At 43.3% G+C, this 19,222-nt stretch overlaps 1 protein-coding gene across 1 annotated transcript in view; it reads left to right on the forward strand.

The window, feature by feature from the left end:
• Positions 1-19,222, forward strand: part of IRAG1 (inositol 1,4,5-triphosphate receptor associated 1) — a 248,099-nt gene that overhangs the window by 179,153 nt on the left and 49,724 nt on the right. Inside the window, exons 3-10 of the mRNA XM_077287276.1 lie at positions 218-312; positions 455-531; positions 1,806-1,979; positions 2,116-2,193; positions 4,048-4,097; positions 5,142-5,723; positions 10,845-10,923; positions 13,929-14,064. Coding sequence (XP_077143391.1) covers positions 218-312; positions 455-531; positions 1,806-1,979; positions 2,116-2,193; positions 4,048-4,097; positions 5,142-5,723; positions 10,845-10,923; positions 13,929-14,064 — 1,271 coding nt within the window. The remainder of the gene's footprint in view (positions 1-217; positions 313-454; positions 532-1,805; positions 1,980-2,115; positions 2,194-4,047; positions 4,098-5,141; positions 5,724-10,844; positions 10,924-13,928; positions 14,065-19,222) is intronic.

Raw genomic sequence — 19,222 nt, forward strand, 5'->3', positions numbered from 1 at the left:
TTTTATTTTGCTTTGTAATCACAGCTGTGGCTGTAGTTACAAAGCACTCTAGCAGGCTCAGTATGCTTTTATGCACATCCTGGGGGACACATAATGACCCTCGTATATGATTTCCCTCACCCCCTCACAATATATATCAAGCAGTTACGGTAATCGTTGATAGCCTTTTAGCTGTCATTCTATAAGTTATATATTGCATTGGTGTGCTTCTTCTCAGGATGCAGCATCTGACGGCAGAGCCTTCATCCCACCATCTATAATTCTACCAGAACCAGGAAATTCTATAGAAGAAAACTGTCTTGAAAGAATCCGGTAAGCAGCTGTTACCGTTCTGATGATATCTCAAGACAATGGTTGAGTTTTTCTAATTAATGTATCTTTTTTTACATATTATATTAATTCTCATTTACATATATTGCATTACACGGTCAGATCTTTTGAATTTCTCCCGCAGACCTCACAGTCCGTCCTTTAGATCCAGTCGCCAGGCCAGATCATCGATCTCTTCCGCAAACTCCTTGATATCTGTCGGTAAGATCGCCCACGTCTCTGTTGGGGGATTATGATGGCCCTCTTACCTTAGTGATCCTCTGAGGGATAAGAGGAGATAACATGTCTTAGGAAAACAAAAATTGGTAAACATTCTTACCATCTCGACCCTAAACTTTGATTTTCCCCCTCACCCATCAATTAATGATGTCTTAGTAATAATGGGTGGCCGGGCATACGTGCGGTCATTACATCTTGGCAAACGCTTCAAGGGTGGGTTTCCATCCCAATGGTAAATACTTAAAAATATGCGCATAGACTGCCAAGACATGCCACCCGCAGCAGGAGAGGAACACTTCACAATGTTTACCAGAACAGTCTCCAAAACATCACAGTGTGACAACGGCTGAAGTGCCAGGAGCACTGTGTGTGTGTGTGGACGCCGCAGAGAGGAGGGAAGCGGAGGGCGTCCTGTGTACAAAGCCCTATAGAGGTCATTCTTCCTTGGATACAATTCTTGCCAAGGGTCAAGTGTTTCTTATCTGTAATTGTGGATGGTCCGCACAAGGCGTCCGCTTGGGGATAGGGTGGTCCCTGTGACATAGCATTGTCAAAAGAGATTTTTACACATTGCCCAAAAGTGGTTTCCAACATTTTGCATTGTGACAAGAGCAGAAGTATCCTAAAATGCATTTAACAACAATGCAGTAATAATCACGGAAAAGTGACTTTTAGTGCATGTTTATGTAATGCAAAAAATTAAAAAATTCTGGAAAAAAGACACCTCTACATATCAGGCTAAAATGTGAGCCACCGAAATCCGCCATCAGCATCAACTGCTCCTTTTCTAATAATCTTGTCTTGAAATATCTATCTATCTATCTATCTATCTATCTATCTATCTATCTATCTATCTATCTATCTATCTATCTATCTACCTATCTATATACAGTATACTTTCTTTCTTTTGCTCATGATTTATGTTATTTTCTTAAATATACTGTATATATATATATATATATATATATATATATATATATATATATATATATACAGTATATTTAAGAAAACAACATAAATCATGAGCAAAAGAAAGAAAGTTACAAAAGACACAGGAGAAGCCATTATCGATACATTATTTTCCTTACTCCAACTGACAGACGCCGCTCTTTACATGTGCAACAAAAAAAAATGCCCAGCCTGGCCCATCATAGACAGAGCTTGGAGGAGATATCTTGATATGTTCCGTTTTCTGTCCCTGTAAACATATGGTAGCACTAAATTCTGCTCCAGCAGCTCACACTTTTCTCCTTCAGATAACAATGGCCATGTGATCGACCTGGTCCACGGCAGTCTACCCGACCTTAGGATATCAGAGGAGGACAAGAGGAAAAACCTGCAGTTATTGGAAGAAGCCAAAAAAGTCAGTGAAAAATTCCTAACCCGACGGGGACGACGCTCGAGATGCAGCCTCTCTGACTCGCCCACAGGTGCTTTGTGTATTAAGGGGTTATTTTTTTAACCTAAAACCTCCTGGTACAGTAAAATGTTATCTGTCATTATAATATATTTTATACTTGGACAATGCCACTATAACAAGACTTTCTCTTATTTTTTCCTTGCCAGTCTCTTCCCCATCACCGAGCCCCAAAGTGTCTCCAGTGTCATCTCGGAGCAACTCCTTCACCTTTCCGGCAGCACCAGGTACAAAAAAACATCAAATGCTCATCAATTGTTTGGAAATATCAAGGCTAAAGTCTGGGGTTCTATAGTCAGTGGCTTTGGATTGGCACAGTAACTAGAACGGTAGCCAACCGCTGTTTCACCCTACTACGTGGGCTCTCCTGGGATCGGCTGATCTCATACAGGACACCTTACAGCCTTTGGTTGCTGCCCAAGTTGAATTAGATTTGCTATTTTTTGCAATACTTCACATTACCATATACAAGGCAGGGACCCATTCTTGACTTTGCTATGGGACCCCAAAAGTTCTTATGATGCCCCTGACTGGTTTACCCGGTTCTGTAAAGCAATGCTATGGGTTACTATGGATGGCGTGAACGGTTCTGGGTGCCGTGACCGGCTGGCATGATTATTGGTGGCACTGTAAATGCTAAGACCTTTCCTTTGCACAGTTTTAAATGCTACTGTCATAGAAGAAAGTTCTCCTGACCTCGAGTCTGGTCGGCAAAGTTTGCCGTCAAGATGACTTCTTGCTTTTAGCACATCCTCATATAGTTTCTCCTAATTACACTGGTTGTGCCTCATACACTATGCCCCCCGAGTAATCTATGCATCATGCTGCACCCTTAGTATATTCACCGGTTAACGCTCTCACATTGTCGTGAAGATGCCATTGCAACAACGGCATTACATGTTGCTTCCCTATCTTCCATAGTATCTGCATCCTAAGAACGCAGATACGGGTCAATTCAGCAAAAGGGGAACGGGTGGGCATATTGCTCCCGATTCTGCAAAAGGGCCATCCTTTTAAGACATGGACCATGAGAGCCGATTGTATCCCGCCCCTGTCTCTTCCCTATCTCCAGTATGTCTGATGTTCCATATGAATGGCGGTCATCTCCCGCTCCTCTGTGTTGGGGTCCTGATGACGTCTTCTCCTTGATCTGTAATCGCTCTGTTTACCCCGTTACTTAGTGATGTGACTTATCTGCTAATTTCACCCCCACCATCCAACTTAAATCTCCATAAAGGACAGACTAATAATAGTTCACATAAATGAGGAAACATTGTTCTCTCCGAATTCCACTTATTTCGGAGCATGTTGCCAGACACGCGGGATTTTTTTCCTCTTTCTCTTGTTTCACATTTCAGCATTTAGTGTCACGCTGGGAATCAGCCTCTTTATTGTGACTATATTAGGTATCCGGAGCGGTCAGACAGAAGGAACGCTCAGCAATCTGGAAAAGAAGGAGCCCTGAGCGTGAAGACATGGTCCCAACACACGCCGACAGTGGCTGAAATAAATCCACCTCCTCCGGTAGCCAACATGGAGGTGACCAAAGAGGAGGGTGATCTAGTATGAATGCCATTGTTGTGCTAAAGTTGACTTTCAAAGGGGGAAAAAAAAAAATCACCGGAGAGGGTTAAGATGGCCACTGACCTTTAGGGCATGTGCATAATTTTCGGGCGGATTCCGCCTGGAACCCAAGTAAAAGAGAACTAAAAAAACAGCAAAAAGAACATTTACACAGCAATATAAAAACGCCTTGCTGTGCTCGCGTTCCGTCTTTTATTACTTCTTTTAACCTCTTCAGGCTTTGAAAGCTTTTAAGCGGCTAAAAGAAATGGCTGGTTCGTTCTTCCAAAACTAAAAAACCTGACGCAAAAAGACACGTCAGGAAAAAGACCGCCACCGTTTTCCCCGAAGTGTCTTCCTATAGCAAAAACGATACGGATACGCCGGAGGGTAAAAGACTCATGTGTTCACATACCCTTAGATAGGAGGATTCTTGGCAGTCCCCTCTAAAATGTAAACTGCTGCAGAATATGTTGGCGCTATAGAAATAAAATTATTATTATTGTTTCTATGTACAGGACCTGATCCATATCCCAGTGTCTTCCCTGCAGCTGCAACATTACTACAGGTAAGACAACACAAATACTGAGATTAAAAAAAGGTTATTGGATGTTCCAAGTCTTTCTGACTTATAATGGACACGGGAGAGCGCCCTCCACAGCTGGGGGTGTGATCTGCGGCTTACTGTAAAGCGGTGGTATAGTCACAGGACCGTGCTCAGGACATGACCCTGCTGCAGGAGACATTTAGATGGAGGAGGAATAATGGAACAAGTGGCGAACTTCAAGTGGCTCCTGCAGAATTCGCTTCTACACTTTTCTATTTCTCAGCAATGTGTAACGAAGCAGAACATAAGGCGACGTGACACCTGCCAACCAGTTTTTATAAATTCACCCCTTTTTGTCTCATCTTCTTACTGTTCTCAAGATTTTTGGTTGCTGTTAATAAAATTTTGCAGAAAACCCATCCTGGGCTAGTCCCATAGCTGAGGGGCTGGTTAATTGTATGAATGGGGATGAGTCCAGGACAGAAGAGAGATGTGTGCTGCTGTATTTGGCTCACAGAGAATTGTTTACACCCCGTGATACTTACTTAAAGACGCAGCCAACTAAGCGTGATACCTATTTAAAGAGAACCTGTCACTTGCAATAAATGTTATTTTTACTTTGCGTAAAAGCCGCCGTTCTCCTGAATCCAGCGCTGTTTTTCTTTTGTTCCTGCGCCTCTCCTTTCCTGAGATATGTCCCCTTCTTCCCTTTACGTAAATCTAGTCTTGTTAACCAAGTGGGACTGGTTATCAACTATTTTCTGTGGGCGTCTTCATAAAGACCACACCCAGTTGGATAAAGAGCTAGATTTATATACAGCAAAGGAAGGGCCATATCTATGGAACAAAGAGGCGCAGGAACAAAAGAAAGACAGCTCCGGATTCAGGAGAACGGCTGCATGTAACAAAAATTAAAAATTATGGCAAGTGGTAACATTAAGGATCCAGTCATTACAAGATATAACATTGCATTAGAGCTTTTCTATTGCCCTGTACAGAGATTCTCCATGAGCGCCATCTCATCTCCAGTCCTAAATACCATATTAATAATTTCCATTGTTCTAGAATGCAACAAAGGGATTGACGAATCGGAAACAGAATGACCAAAGGAAGATTTCTCAGGGCCGGCTCACCCCGCGTCCTCAAAGTCTTACAGCTGCTTCTAAGGAGACCCTTTATGAACAGAAGGAAAACTTTGACCCCCTGAAACACGTGAGCGGCACATATAAATCCCCGGCCCCTGATATCGCTAAACCTTCTATTATAAAGACCAGAATTGGTCCTGAGCAGGAGCTCCAGAAATCCATCCTGAAGAAGCCTGGGGACCCGCCTCGAGGAGGCCCCTCGGAGGGACTGGCTGCTTCTAGTGTGGCTTTCCAATTCCCGGGGTCACCTCAAGTCCCTGTTGACTCCAAGTTTGTATCCCGCTTGGAACATGTGACGGCCGGGAACAGGCCCCCGCTCCTGAGGGCCCTCTCCTGGGACAGCGTCGAACCAGAACAGAGAACTAAATCCAGTTTAGAGTCACCCGAAAAAGACCTTGTTCCCAGTTATGATAAGTGTAACGATAAACTGTCCAAGTTCTCCGGGCTGAAGGATTTTCATATTCAACCTGTTCGACTTCAGAAGCTGACCAAACTAAGGGAGGTAAGTGACCACCATATGTGCTCATAAGGGGTCTATACTCGCCTTAAAGGGATCCCCATCCTAAGCACCATCATCGCATGATGAAAGTTCTGTAACTTTTCAATAGTCTTTGACCCAGATCCATCATTTACAAGTTTTTATTTTAAGTCACTTATTGTCTTGTCTTTCATTTCACAAGACTTTTACGGTCCAAATTACAATGAATCTGTCAGGCCGCGATCGATATCACGTCCTCAAGCTAACCTCTGTTCGCTTCTCAAAAAGTTGGTACAACTGACGGAAAAATGGGAAAAGTTGCATAACTTTTGTGCAGCTACAAATTGTGCAAACATTTTGCGTCATTTCTCTTTTGCTCCAGATTTTTAATTCTTCACCATTTTCAAGATCGCTGCTTGCTGTCAGTGAATGGAAACATTGATATTCAGAGGCCTCCACATGTCCAATTGACACAAGTGAGGTTATCACTAGATCAGCAGAAATCTTAAAAACCGTGGAAAATCGAAGCGGAAAATAAATTGGGGAATTGTAGAACTTTTATTACACAAAGAATAACATGGATTTGCAGAAAGGTGAGAGGGTTGTAGCAGGTTTGGAAATAATCTCCTATTCTTAGGAGTGGCGATAACATCCTGATCACTGAGATCCAACCGCTGGGAGCATTATGAACGGGCAGATCTTCGGTATGCCCAACCTCTACTCCATTGTTCTTTATGGGACTGCTGAAGATGGCCAACTACAGCGCTCAGATGTACCTGGCAGTCTCATAGAAAATAAAGCAAAGAGTGCATCCTGAATCTCAGCTCCATTCACACTGGACTCTGCAGAGCTCTGTTCTCAAGATCAGTGGGATTCCCAGCTACTGGAGCCTCAGTCATCAGGGAGTTATCCCCCCATACTATGCATAGGTGATAACTTCCATACTTTGCACAAGTCCTTTAAGGTTATGTGCACACAGCACAGATTTTGTTAAGGTGGCTTTGGAGCAGAAACTGAGTGGGAACTCTTCAAAAACTCAAATTTGCTTAAAGGGAACCTGTCACCCCCAAAATCGATGGTGAGGTAAGCTCACCAGCATCAGGGGCTTATTATCTACAGCATTCTGTAATGCTGTAGATAAGCCCCCGATGTATCCTGAAAGATGAGAAAAAGAGGTTAGATTATACTCACCCAGGGGCGGTCCCACTGCGGTCCGTGGTCAAATGGGTGTCTCAGGTCCGCTCCGGCGCCTCCCATCTTCATTCCATGACGTCCTCTTCTGGTCTTCATGCCGCTGCTTCGGTGCAGGCGTACTTTGCCCTGTTGAGGGCAGAGCAAAGTACTGCAGTGTGCAGGTGCTGGGCCTCTCTGGCCTTTCCGGAGCCTGCGCACTGCAGTACTTTGCTCTGCCCTCAACAGGGCAAAGTACGCCTGCACCGAAGCAGCGGCGTGAAGACCAGAAGAGGACGTCATGGAATGAAGATGGGAGGCGCTGTACCGGGCCTGAGACGCCCATCGGAGCGGGACCGCCCCTGGGTGAGTATAATCTAACGTCTTTTTCTCCTCTTTCAGGTAACATCGGCGGCTTATCTACAGCATTACAGAATGCTGCAGATAAGCCCCTGATAACGGTGAGCTTACCTCACCATCGATTTTGGGGGTGACAGGTTCGCTTTAATTTCTGCTCCGAAAACTCTGCAGAAAAGATTCTATGTGCACATAGCCTACAGGAAAATATTCCTAATAATAAGACTTACCTAAAACCAGAAAACTCCTAAAAGCTGAAGAAAAGCAGAAATTGGCTATATGCAGCTGCAGCTGTGAGCGGTGGATAATTACTGTGGTGACCACTAGAGGGTGCTCCTCTCATATGGATTATGGGTTCGGATTGTAGATGGTGATATATGACAGGTTACACAGTGAGGACATATTCACACACTCAGGATTTGGTCAGTATTTTACATCAGTATTTGTAAGCCAAAACCAAAAGTGGGATAATTAGAGAAAACGAATAATAGAAACTCATTACCACGTCTGCATTTATCACCCACTCCTGGTTTTGGCTTACAAATACTGATGTAAAGTACTGATTGTGGCGTAATACAGATTTTTTACTTCACTCCTACATTTAACCAGTATCCTCCATTTTACCTGCACTGACTGATACATTGTAGCAAAATATCAGGTCATGAAAAATTACGCTGTCTATGTGTTATGTCACAGAGCATTACCTGCACTGATACATTGTAGCAAACTGTCAACTGTATGATGTTTTAGGACAGGGTTTTTCAATCCTAGAGGTGAATTACGCTGACTAGCCCAGAACAGATAACAGACAACACAGACTTTTCTATTTTGGCAGTCACTCCCTCTGGATTACCTGCTATGGACATTAGGAGATGGCTATGCTTGCTCACCTTAGTTGCTCCATGTGAAGAATATTGGAGATATAATTTCATGCCAATCATTTGTATTTTATTTGGCCTGGGATTATAAAAGTCTTTCCTTTGTCCAGCAATGACAAGAAGCTCATATTCTCAAAGCCTCAAGGAGAAAGCTGACACCTAGCTCAGCAGGGGAGGGGTTAAGCCTCAGAGGCTGTGAGTAACAGATCTCACACCTTGGCCTGCTCAGAGCACTACAAAAGCCTGCTTGCCATATAGAGTCCTGCTGAAGCTGCAGACCCCTTCTAGAACATTCCAGAAACATAATTCCATAAGGAGTTATGAGGATACTATATGTCCTAGCCGTACATTGTGTATATTTCCAAGATCCCCAAAACATGGCGAACGCCTGCCTGGGTCTCAACTCGTTTTAGCACCAAGGGGTATGGAGATACATATAACACCTAGTAAAAACCAGATAGCAAAGCTGTATTTGGTTTTAACACGTAGCAGGGGCCCGGCCGGATCCGATTGCACCCAAACTGCCTCCCTAGGACTTTCCATTAAGATGTTATGAGACATCTTAGGTTGTGGAGTTTTTAGCTTCTAGAAACAAGGGGAGGGGATTTAGGTTCAGCCCAGAGGGCAGGAGGGGAGTGACTCAAAGGGGTTAAATGCTCCTGTAAAGCATGGCCTATTGTTTTTTCTCTGTATATGTATAACCATTGTGTATAGTCTACTGTGCCCTTAAGGTGATTAAACATTTAATTTAACCTTGGGCTGCTCTTTTATCTCGATCCATAAATCCACATGTCCGTTTCTCGATTTAACTTTCCGTGCTACTGGGGCTGGTTTCTGGCCCGATATAATCCCGTTAACAGACCGGGCTTATATGTAACAAGGAACTGGTGGCAGTCCTATCGGGCTGGCAGTGCTCTGTTTTCACTGGTGCTAGTGAAAGGGGCCTCTCAGCCTGTCAGGGTCGTGAGCGAGTGTGATGCCATGTCAGTTACTGCATGAGCCACATTCTCTTGCTCCCTGTGCCTCCCTGGGCACGTGTGGACAGGAGGTGTCTGTGTAAAACTGTATAAAACTGACCATACATGTCTCCAGGGGGTGCGGAATGTCACGTTGATGATAGTGGGGAGACCGCATTATGTGATTCATCTAACGCAATAGTGACGTCAGGCGGGTGGCAAAGTGCGGGTTCCTCACATGTGGCAGCGGTGGGATTCTGCCTGATCTCTATGGTTCTTCAGACTTAGGCTGTTGAACTGTCCTTCCCACATGCTTTAAACTGCAGCTCTCCTTCTTTAGATTGGCAGCTGGGTAAAAGCATAACCTGATGCACAGAGAATTGATTTCCATTATGCTGGAAGAGTACACTCCCGAAAAAAGTGCACGGCAGAGCTCACGTTCGCTCTGCCGTCACCATTACAGTCTGTTGCCTCGTCAGCGCATACGTCCAAACACCGTTTTGTGCAAGTGGGGGGGTCGGACATGTGCCTTGACGGGGCCACTAAACGCAGTGTCAAAGTACCCTTAATGTAGGTTCTTATGAGCGTATAAAAATTAGTTCAATGTTTCATCCACAAAACTCTGTGTGCAATATGTTTTTGTTTTTTTTTACACCAGCAGTTTTTAATAATTTACAGGACCATTTACAGTTTCCTACAGAATTGCAATGTATCCATAAACATTGGATGTTATACTGTGGCTCCGTAAGGCATCTGATTTTTTTCGCGGACCCATAGACTTGATTGGATGAGTGTCATCCAATTTATGGAAGAAACTAGTGCATGCTGCAATTTTTTTTCTCACACACAGATTCGGTCAGTAAAAAAAAAACATTCATCCACACAGCCTCATTGAATAACATTGGTCTGAGTGCTGACAAATTTTTAAAGGACAACACTCGGACTGTGTGAATGAGCCCTAAATGACATGCAGGTCCAGAGGGGAAATTAATCTCAATAATGGAAGAACATCCGCCCTGTCCAGAGTGACATTTATTACTCTCACACAAAGCGGGCGACTAAACCGGGCCATTCTAATGTAACCCAACCTGTAAACAGGAAAAGCCTGATTAATGCGTGTCCGCCTCAAGGCGTGCGCAGACCGAGTATCTCACAACAGAGTATCCTCCTTCTTCCCGGACACTTCTTTCCTGACTTGCTGCCAATAACCTGTGTCGTGCCGTGACATTGTCATGACGGGGACGTGATAAGCACCGCAGTTATCATGACACATTCCATAATGTCTTCCCAAAATGTAAGGAATTCATTGCGTTATTGTGTGAGAAGCTTCATAAGCCATCATAAGTCCTCCACCAACACAATGTCATCCTCACCTACCAACATCTCACGCTTGTCCTCAGTGGCATCCACCTCAACTCACAACTTCCAATATCCCATCCTTAGTTATCATCCATCATAATTTTCTAATTTTTCCCATTCTTCACCATTCAACACTCACTCCCTCTTACATCCCTCCCACTCTCCATACTTTCATCCCCATTACGTCATGGTCAACAAAATGTTAAAGAATATCTTAGAGGTCTTCAGTCATCTACGTTTGAGTCAGATTCCTCCACATTAGGCGAGGGATGTGGACTCCTTCTTGCACCAAACTTACATTACGATCTAATCTACTCCACCAAACTATTGTGTTTGTTTTTTTCCTGATTACAGAAAACCTATAAATGATGATATATAATCCTCCACTTCCAAAATTATTAATCACCGTTATATTTCCTGTTCAGGAACATAAACTGATGAGAAGTCAGAACCTCACAGGACAGAAGCTCCCGGATCTCAGTGAGGCGGCTGAACAGGAAAGAGGTACGACACCGGAGGTCTCCGATATGTTCCTGCTAATGAACCAGAGGAACAAAACTGTAAAGCTCCTGGGACCGATATTATCAACTGATACAGGAAAGGAGAAAAGCCCAGTGTAATAGATCACAACGAACTAGTGACAGGGCAGGAATAATGCACGTAATTAGTATGTGTCCTGTGCTGACCTTTATAGAAACCAAGACAGATTCAAGGCGCAAGAATATAACCACTATAATACTACCCTCTATGTACAAAAATAAAACTACTATAATGCTGCCCCTATGTATAATAATATAACTACTATAATACTGCCATATACTGTATATACAAGAATATAACTACTATAATACTGCTCCTACGTACAAGAATATAACTACTATAATACTGCTCCTATGTATAATAATATAACTACTATAATACTGCCAAATATATACACTAATAAAACTACTATAATACTGCTCCTATGTACAAGAATATAACTACTATAATACTGCTCCTACGTACAAGAATATAACTACTATAATACTGCTCCTATGTATAATAATATAACTACTATAATACTGCCAAATATATACACTAATATAACTACTATAATACTGCTCCTATGTACAAGAATATAACTACTATAATACTGCTCCTATGTACAAGAATATAACTACTATAATACTGCCATATACAGGTCCTTCTCAAAAAATTAGCATATAGTGTTAAATTTCATTATTTACCATAATGTAATGATTACAATTAAACTTTCATATATTATAGATTCATTATCCACCAACTGAAATTTGTCAGGTCTTTTATTGTTTTAATACTGATGATTTTGGCATACAACTCCTGATAACCCAAAAAACCTGTCTCAATAAATTAGCATATCAAGAAAAGGTTCTCTAAACGACCTATTACCCTAATCTTCTGAATCAACTAATTAACTCTAAACACATGCAAAAGATACCTGAGGCTTTTAAAAACTCCCTGCCTGCTTCATTACTCAAAACCCCCATCATGGGTAAGACTAGCGACCTGACAGATGTCAAGAAGGCCATCATTGACACCCTCAAGCAAGAGGGTAAGACCCAGAAAGAAATTTCTCAACAAATAGGCTGTTCCCAGAGTGCTGTATCAAGGCACCTCAATGGTAAGTCTGTTGGAAGGAAACAATGTGGCAGAAAACGCTGTACAACGAGAAGAGGTGACCGGACCCTGAGGAAAATTGTGGAGAAGGACCGATTCCAGACCTTGGGGAACCTGAGGAAGAAGTGGACTGAGTCTGGTGTGGAAACATCCAGAGCCACCGTGCACAGGCGTGTGCAGGAAATGGGCTACAGTAGGTGCTGCATTCCCCAGGTAAAGCCACTTTTGAACCATAAACAGCGGCAGAAGCGCCTGACCTGGGCTACAGAGAAGCAGCACTGGACTGTTGCTAAGTGGTCCCAAGTACTTTTTTCTGATGAAAGCAAATTTTGCATGTCATTCGGAAATCAAGGTGCCAGAGTCTGGAGGAAGACTGGGGAGAAGGAAATGCCAAAATGCCTGAAGTCCAGTGTCAAGTACCCACAGTCAGTGATGGTGTGGGGTGCCATGTCAGCTGCTGGTGTTGGTCCACTGTGTTTCATCAAGGGCAGGGTCAATGCAGCTAGCTATCAGGAGATTTTGGAGCACTTCATGCTTCCATCGGCTGAAATGCTTTATGGAGATGAAGATTTCATTTTTCAGCACGACCTGGCACCTGCTCACAGTGCCAAAACCACTGGTAAATGGTTTACTGACCATGGTATTACTGTGCTCAATTGGCCTGCCAACTCTCCTGACCTGAACCCCATAGAGAATCTGTGGGATATTGTGAAGAGAAAGTTGAGAGACGCAAGACCCAACACTCTGGATGAGCTTAAGGCCGCTATTGAAGCATCCTGGGCCTCCATAACATCTCAGCAGTGTCACAGGCTGATTGCCTCCATGCCACGCCGCATTGAAGCAGTCATTTCTGCCAAAGGATTCCCGACCAAGTATTGAGTGCATAACTGAACATTATTATTTGATGGTTTTTTTGTTTGTTATTAAAAAACACTTTTATTTGATTGGACGGGTGAAATATGCTAATTTATTGAGACAGGTTTTTTGGGTTTTCAGGAGTTGTATGCCAAAATCATCAGTATTAAAACAATAAAAGACCTGACAAATTTCAGTTGGTGGATAATGAATCTATAATATATGAAAGTTTAATTGTAATCATTACATTATGGTAAATAATGAAATTTAACACTATATGCTAATTTTTTGAGAAGGACCTGTATATACACTAATATAACTACTATAATACTCCTCCCTATGTACAAGAATATAACTACTATAATAATGCTCCCTATGTACAAGAATATAACTACTATAATACTGCTCCTATGTACAAGAATATAACTACTATAATACTGCTCCTATGTAGAAGAATATAACTACTATAATACTCCCTATTTACAAGAATATAACTACTATAATACTGCTCCTATGTACAAGAATATAACTACTATAATACTGCCCTTGTATACTAGAATAAAACTGCTATTATACTCCCCCTAGTGTTAAGAATATGATTGTGAAGTAGGAGGATTGTTTATGTGACTATATTGCTGTATTGCATGATATTTTATATATGGGGCCTTGATGTGTGACATTTCCATCATGGAGTATCCCTGTCTGTTCCCCAATGATAAGAAACCAGAGCTGTTGACAGACGTCTTATTCACATCCTGTAATTAGCTGTTTCTAAAACTTTTAGACTTGTTTTCTTCTTCTTGGGTTTTTGAAGGGATGGACTCGGGCTCAATGGAGGCAGCAGGTTCTCTCCTCATGTATTTATGGGGCGCAGCGCAGTGCAGGTTACTTTATAGAGGAATCTTCCAGGGACTTTGCCTCTGGTGGATATTAGATTATCATGTTTGTAGTGTGTGTGGATACAGATACCGTAAATGGAAAGTTTGATTAATGGCATTATTGAACTAATGGTGTTTCAGGCTCTTCTCCTGTCCAGTCTCTGTCTGCTGATGATGATGATGATGAGGAGAAAGGGGAAGCTGAATCTGATGTCATGCCCAATATCCCGGACATCTTACTGAGGAAACTTCGTGTTCACAAAGCCCTCACAAGCAGGTACAATCCAGAATATTTTTCACGACAGTTCAGTTATTGGGGCAATGTTCTATACGGAAAATACTGAAAGGATTCATCAACTTATACATAAGGAGGTAGACATGCTGCCCACGATTCCCCTGGAAGACACATGGGTTGTTGTAATGTGTATTGTGACATGTGATATTAGTTACGGTGGTGTATTTTGCCCAACAGTAGGGAGAGTTAGGGTTGATGGTTGGGACTAGCCCAGGATGGGAGGGACTAAAGTAAAGAGACAGAGACAGTTTCCAGTCAGGAGGTGAGATAGGGCCCAGCTTGCAGCAGGAGCAGACCTATGGTCTGAGAAGTAGGCAGAGTGGCATGACGTGGGTGTCCCTGGAGTGAGTGGAGACCGAGGGAACAGATAGCGAGATTCAGAAAAGAGGCAAGAGAAAGTGACATTGACATAGGTGTGCGTGATTCTCTGGAGACGGGATCTTGGGCAGGAAACCTAGTAATGCAATACCGAGCTTGCAAGTACAGAAGGTGACGGGACGGATCAGGGAACGTGAGACGAAGAGAGTTCCACAGACGGTAGTTACAAGGCGTCGGCCAGCAGAGAAGCTGAGTAACGGCCAAAGTGGCCAAGTAGTTCCCCTATGGGAAAAAAGGACCGGATCCACGGGTTGAAGTACAGGACTCTCACTGACTATAGTACCGTCATTGGGGACAAGGGAACTTCCTGAAGTACCGTAGTTTGTGGTGGTGAAGACAGGACTAAATAATGATGCATAGAGAAAATGTGTATGAAGATGTTCCATGTGGTAAGAAAAATGTTCATGATGTTACGCGATCGCTATCTGTTGTATATAATTCCTGCCAAGTAATTGTTCAGTAAAAGACCGTTCCTTTTTAAGTGGCGGTCTCCCTCATTGAACTTTGTAAGACCTGGTTCTGGCCAGCTGAAGTTACTGGTATCATGCAGACTGCAAGGGACTGATGCCCCCATAGCAAAAGTCCACACACCCAGCCAGGGTCCCCCATCTTCATGTAGGGTGCCGAGGTGTGAAATATGAGTACCTCGCCCACGACTACCATCCCGCATTCCGTTACATATATACCAGGCAAATGAGGGATTTTTAGAAAGAGATGAGAGAGATCTAAATCTCTGGCCTCAACAATCACGTGTGATTCATAACGGCTGCGACCAATGACTGGATGCAACGATCATGTGCTGTAATCATCACCCCTGGCAAGCTGAGGCAAAAAAACACTTTAATTACATACAGGTCCTTCTCAAAAAATTAGCATATAGTGTTAAATTTCATTATTTACCATAATGTAATGATTACAATTAAACTTTCATATATTATAGATTCATTATCCACCAACTGAAATTTGTCAGGTCTTTTATTGTTTTAATACTGATGATTTTGGCATACAACTCCTGATAACCCAAAAAACCTGTCTCAATAAATTAGCATATCAAGAAAAGGTTCTCTAAACGACCTATTACCCTAATCTTCTGAATCAACTAATTAACTCTAAACACATGCAAAAGATACCTGAGGCTTTTAAAAACTCCCTGCCTGCTTCATTACTCAAAACCCCCATCATGGGTAAAGGCCCCGTCTCACATAGCGAGATCGCTAGCGAGATCGCTGCTGAGTCACAAGTTTTGTGACGCAACAGCGACCTCCATAGCGATCTCGCTATGTGTGACACGTACCAGCGATCAGGCCCCTGCTGCGAGATCGCTGGTCGTGTCGGAATGGCCTGGACCTTTTTTTGGTCGTTGAGGCCCCGCTGACATTGCTGAATCGGTGTGTGTGACACCGATCCAGCGATGTCTTCACTGGTAACCAGGGTAAACATCGGGTTACTAAGCGCAGGGCCGCGCTTAGTAACCCGATGTTTACCCTGGTTACCAGCGTAAATGTAAAAAAAAAAAAACAGTACATACTTGCCTTCTGATGTCCGTCAGGTCCCTTGCCGTCTGCTTCCTGCTCTCACTGACTGCCGGCCGTACAGTGAGAAGTGAGAGCACAGCAGTGACGTCACCGCTGCGCTCTGCTCTCAGTGTACGGCGGCTCAGTCAGAGCAGGAAGCAGACGGCAAGGGACCTGGACACCGAAAGGCGAGTATGTACTGTTTGTTTTTTTTTGGTAACCAGGGTAAACATCGGGTTACTAAGCGCGGCCCTGCGCTTAGTAACCCGATGTTTACCCTGGTTACCCGGGTGCTGCAGGGGGACTTCGGCATCGTTGAAGACAGTTTCAACGATGCCGAAGTCGTTCCCCTGATCGTTGGTCGCTGGGGAGAGCGGTCTGTGTGACAGCTCCCCAGCGACCACACAGCGACTTACCAACGATCACGGCCAGGTCGTATCGCTGGTCGTGATCGTTGGTAAATCGCTTAGTGAGACGGGGCCTTAAGACTAGCGACCTGACAGATGTCAAGAAGGCCATCATTGACACCCTCAAGCAAGAGGGTAAGACCCAGAAAGAAATTTCTCAACAAATAGGCTGTTCCCAGAGTGCTGTATCAAGGCACGTCAATGGTAAGTCTGTTGGAAGGAAACAATGTGGCAGAAAACGCTGTACAACGAGAAGAGGTGACCGGACCCTGAGGAAGATTGTGGAGAAGGACCGATTCCAGACCTTGGGGAACCTGAGGAAGCAGTGGACTGAGTCTGGTGTGGAAACATCCAGAGCCACCGTGCACAGGCGTGTGCAGGAAATGGGCTACAGGTGCCGCATTCCCCAGGTAAAGCCACTTTTGAACCATAAACAGCGGCAGAAGCGCCTGACCTGGGCTACAGAGAAGCAGCACTGGACTGTTGCTAAGTGGTCCCAAGTACTTTTTTCTGATGAAAGCAAATTTTGCATGTCATTCGGAAATCAAGGTGCCAGAGTCTGGAGGAAGACTGGGGAGAAGGAAATGCCAAAATGCCTGAAGTCCAGTGTCAAGTACCCACAGTCAGTGATGGTGTGGGGTGCCATGTCAGCTGCTGGTGTTGGTCCACTGTGTTTCATCAAGGGCAGGGTCAATGCAGCTAGCTATCAGGAGATTTTGGAGCACTTCATGCTTCCATCGGCTGAAATGCTTTATGGAGATGAAGATTTCATTTTTCAGCACGACCTGGCACCTGCTCACAGTGCCAAAACCACTGGTAAATGGTTTACTGACCATGGTATTACTGTGCTCAATTGGCCTGCCAACTCTCCTGACCTGAACCCCATAGAGAATCTGTGGGATATTGTGAAGAGAAAGTTGAGAGACACAAGACCCAACACTCTGGATGAGCTTAAGGCCGCTATTGAAGCATCCTGGGCCTCCATAACATCTCAGCAGTGTCACAGGCTGATTGCCTCCATGCCACGCCGCATTGAAGCAGTCATTTCTGCCAAAGGATTCCCGACCAAGTATTGAGTGCATAACTGAACATTATTATTTGATGTTTTTTTTGTTTGTTATTAAAAAACACTTTTATTTGATTGGACGGGTGAAATATGCTAATTTATTGAGACAGGTTTTTTGGGTTTTCAGGAGTTGTATGCCAAAATCATCAGTATTAAAACAATAAAAGACCTGACAAATTTCAGTTGGTGGATAATGAATCTATAATATATGAAAGTTTAATTGTAATCATTACATTATGGTAAATAATGAAATTTAACACTATATGCTAATTTTTTGAGAAGGACCTGTACATAGTCATTAGAAGTGCACCACTTAGGTCAAATAGGTCACAGAGTTCTTTCTACTTATCCTGTACTGATCCTGAGTTACATCCTGTATTATACCCCAGAGCTGCACTTACTATTCTGCTGGTTCAGTCACTGTGTACATACATTAAATTACTGATCCTGAGTTACATCCTGTATTATACCCAGAGCTGCACTCACTATTCTGCTGGTGCAGTCACTGTGTACATACATTACTGATCCTGAGTTAGATCCTGTATTATACTCCAGAGCTGCACTCACTATTCTGCTGGTGCAGTCACTGTGTAAATACATTACATTACTGATCCTGAGTTACACCCTGTTTTATACCCCAGAGCTGCACTCACCATTCTGCTGGTGCAGTCACTGTGTACATACATTACATTACTGATCCTGAGTTACATCCTGTATTATACTCCAGAGCTGCACTCACTATTCTGCTGGTGCAGTCACTGTGTACATACATTACATTACTGACCCTGAGTTACATCCTGTGTTATACTCCAGAGCTGCACTCACTATTCTGCTGGTGCAGTCACTGTGTAAATACATTACATTACTGATCCTGAGTTACACCCTGTTTTATACCCCAGAGCTGCACTCACCATTCTGCTGGTGCAGTCACTGTGTACATACATTACATTACTGATCCTGAGTTACATCCTGTATTATACTCCAGAGCTGCACTCACTATTCTGCTGGTGCAGTCACTGTGTACATACATTACATTACTGACCCTGAGTTACATCCTGTGTTATACTCCAGAGCGGCACTCACTATTCTGCTGGTGCAGTCACTGTGTACATACATTACATTACTGATCCTGAGTTACATCCTGTATTATACTCCAGAGCTGCACCCACTATTCTGCTGGTGCAGTCACTGTGTACATACATTACATTACTGATCCTGTACTGATCCTGAGTTACATCCTGCATTATACTCCAGAGCTGCACTCACTATTCTGCTGGTGCAGTCACTGTGTACATACATTACATTACTGATCCTGAGTTACATCCTGTAGATCTTTTATTATAAAAATGAAAAACATAACAATAATAGTAACAAAAACAAAACAGAAATATCAGCCAGAAAATAATCAGTATAATGAACACTGGTCCAGCCGCTCTTCCTCTCCTCTCACACATATTATATATACAGAATAATAACTAATAATAACTAACATTAAGTACTTACACCTTCTGGTCCGGTCACCAAACTAAATAATAGCAAACAATATAAACAATAGCACACTCAAGCACACCATTCCCAACCCCTCGCACTGACCTGAGAGCTGGTCCTGCGTCTCATGCCTCAGTTCATGTCCAACGTCCATAGGCCTGATCAGGCAGTGCCAGTTTTTCCCCCAAACAACCCAGTGTCCCATAGTCCCACAAGATAAACCCACTTCCCCCCTTTTCCCACCAGCCAACCTAACACCTACACCCAAATCTATATCCCCATATACA

Source organism: Ranitomeya variabilis, chromosome 2 (genome assembly GCF_051348905.1).
Source record: "Ranitomeya variabilis isolate aRanVar5 chromosome 2, aRanVar5.hap1, whole genome shotgun sequence".
Taxonomy (NCBI): Eukaryota; Metazoa; Chordata; class Amphibia; order Anura; family Dendrobatidae; genus Ranitomeya; species Ranitomeya variabilis.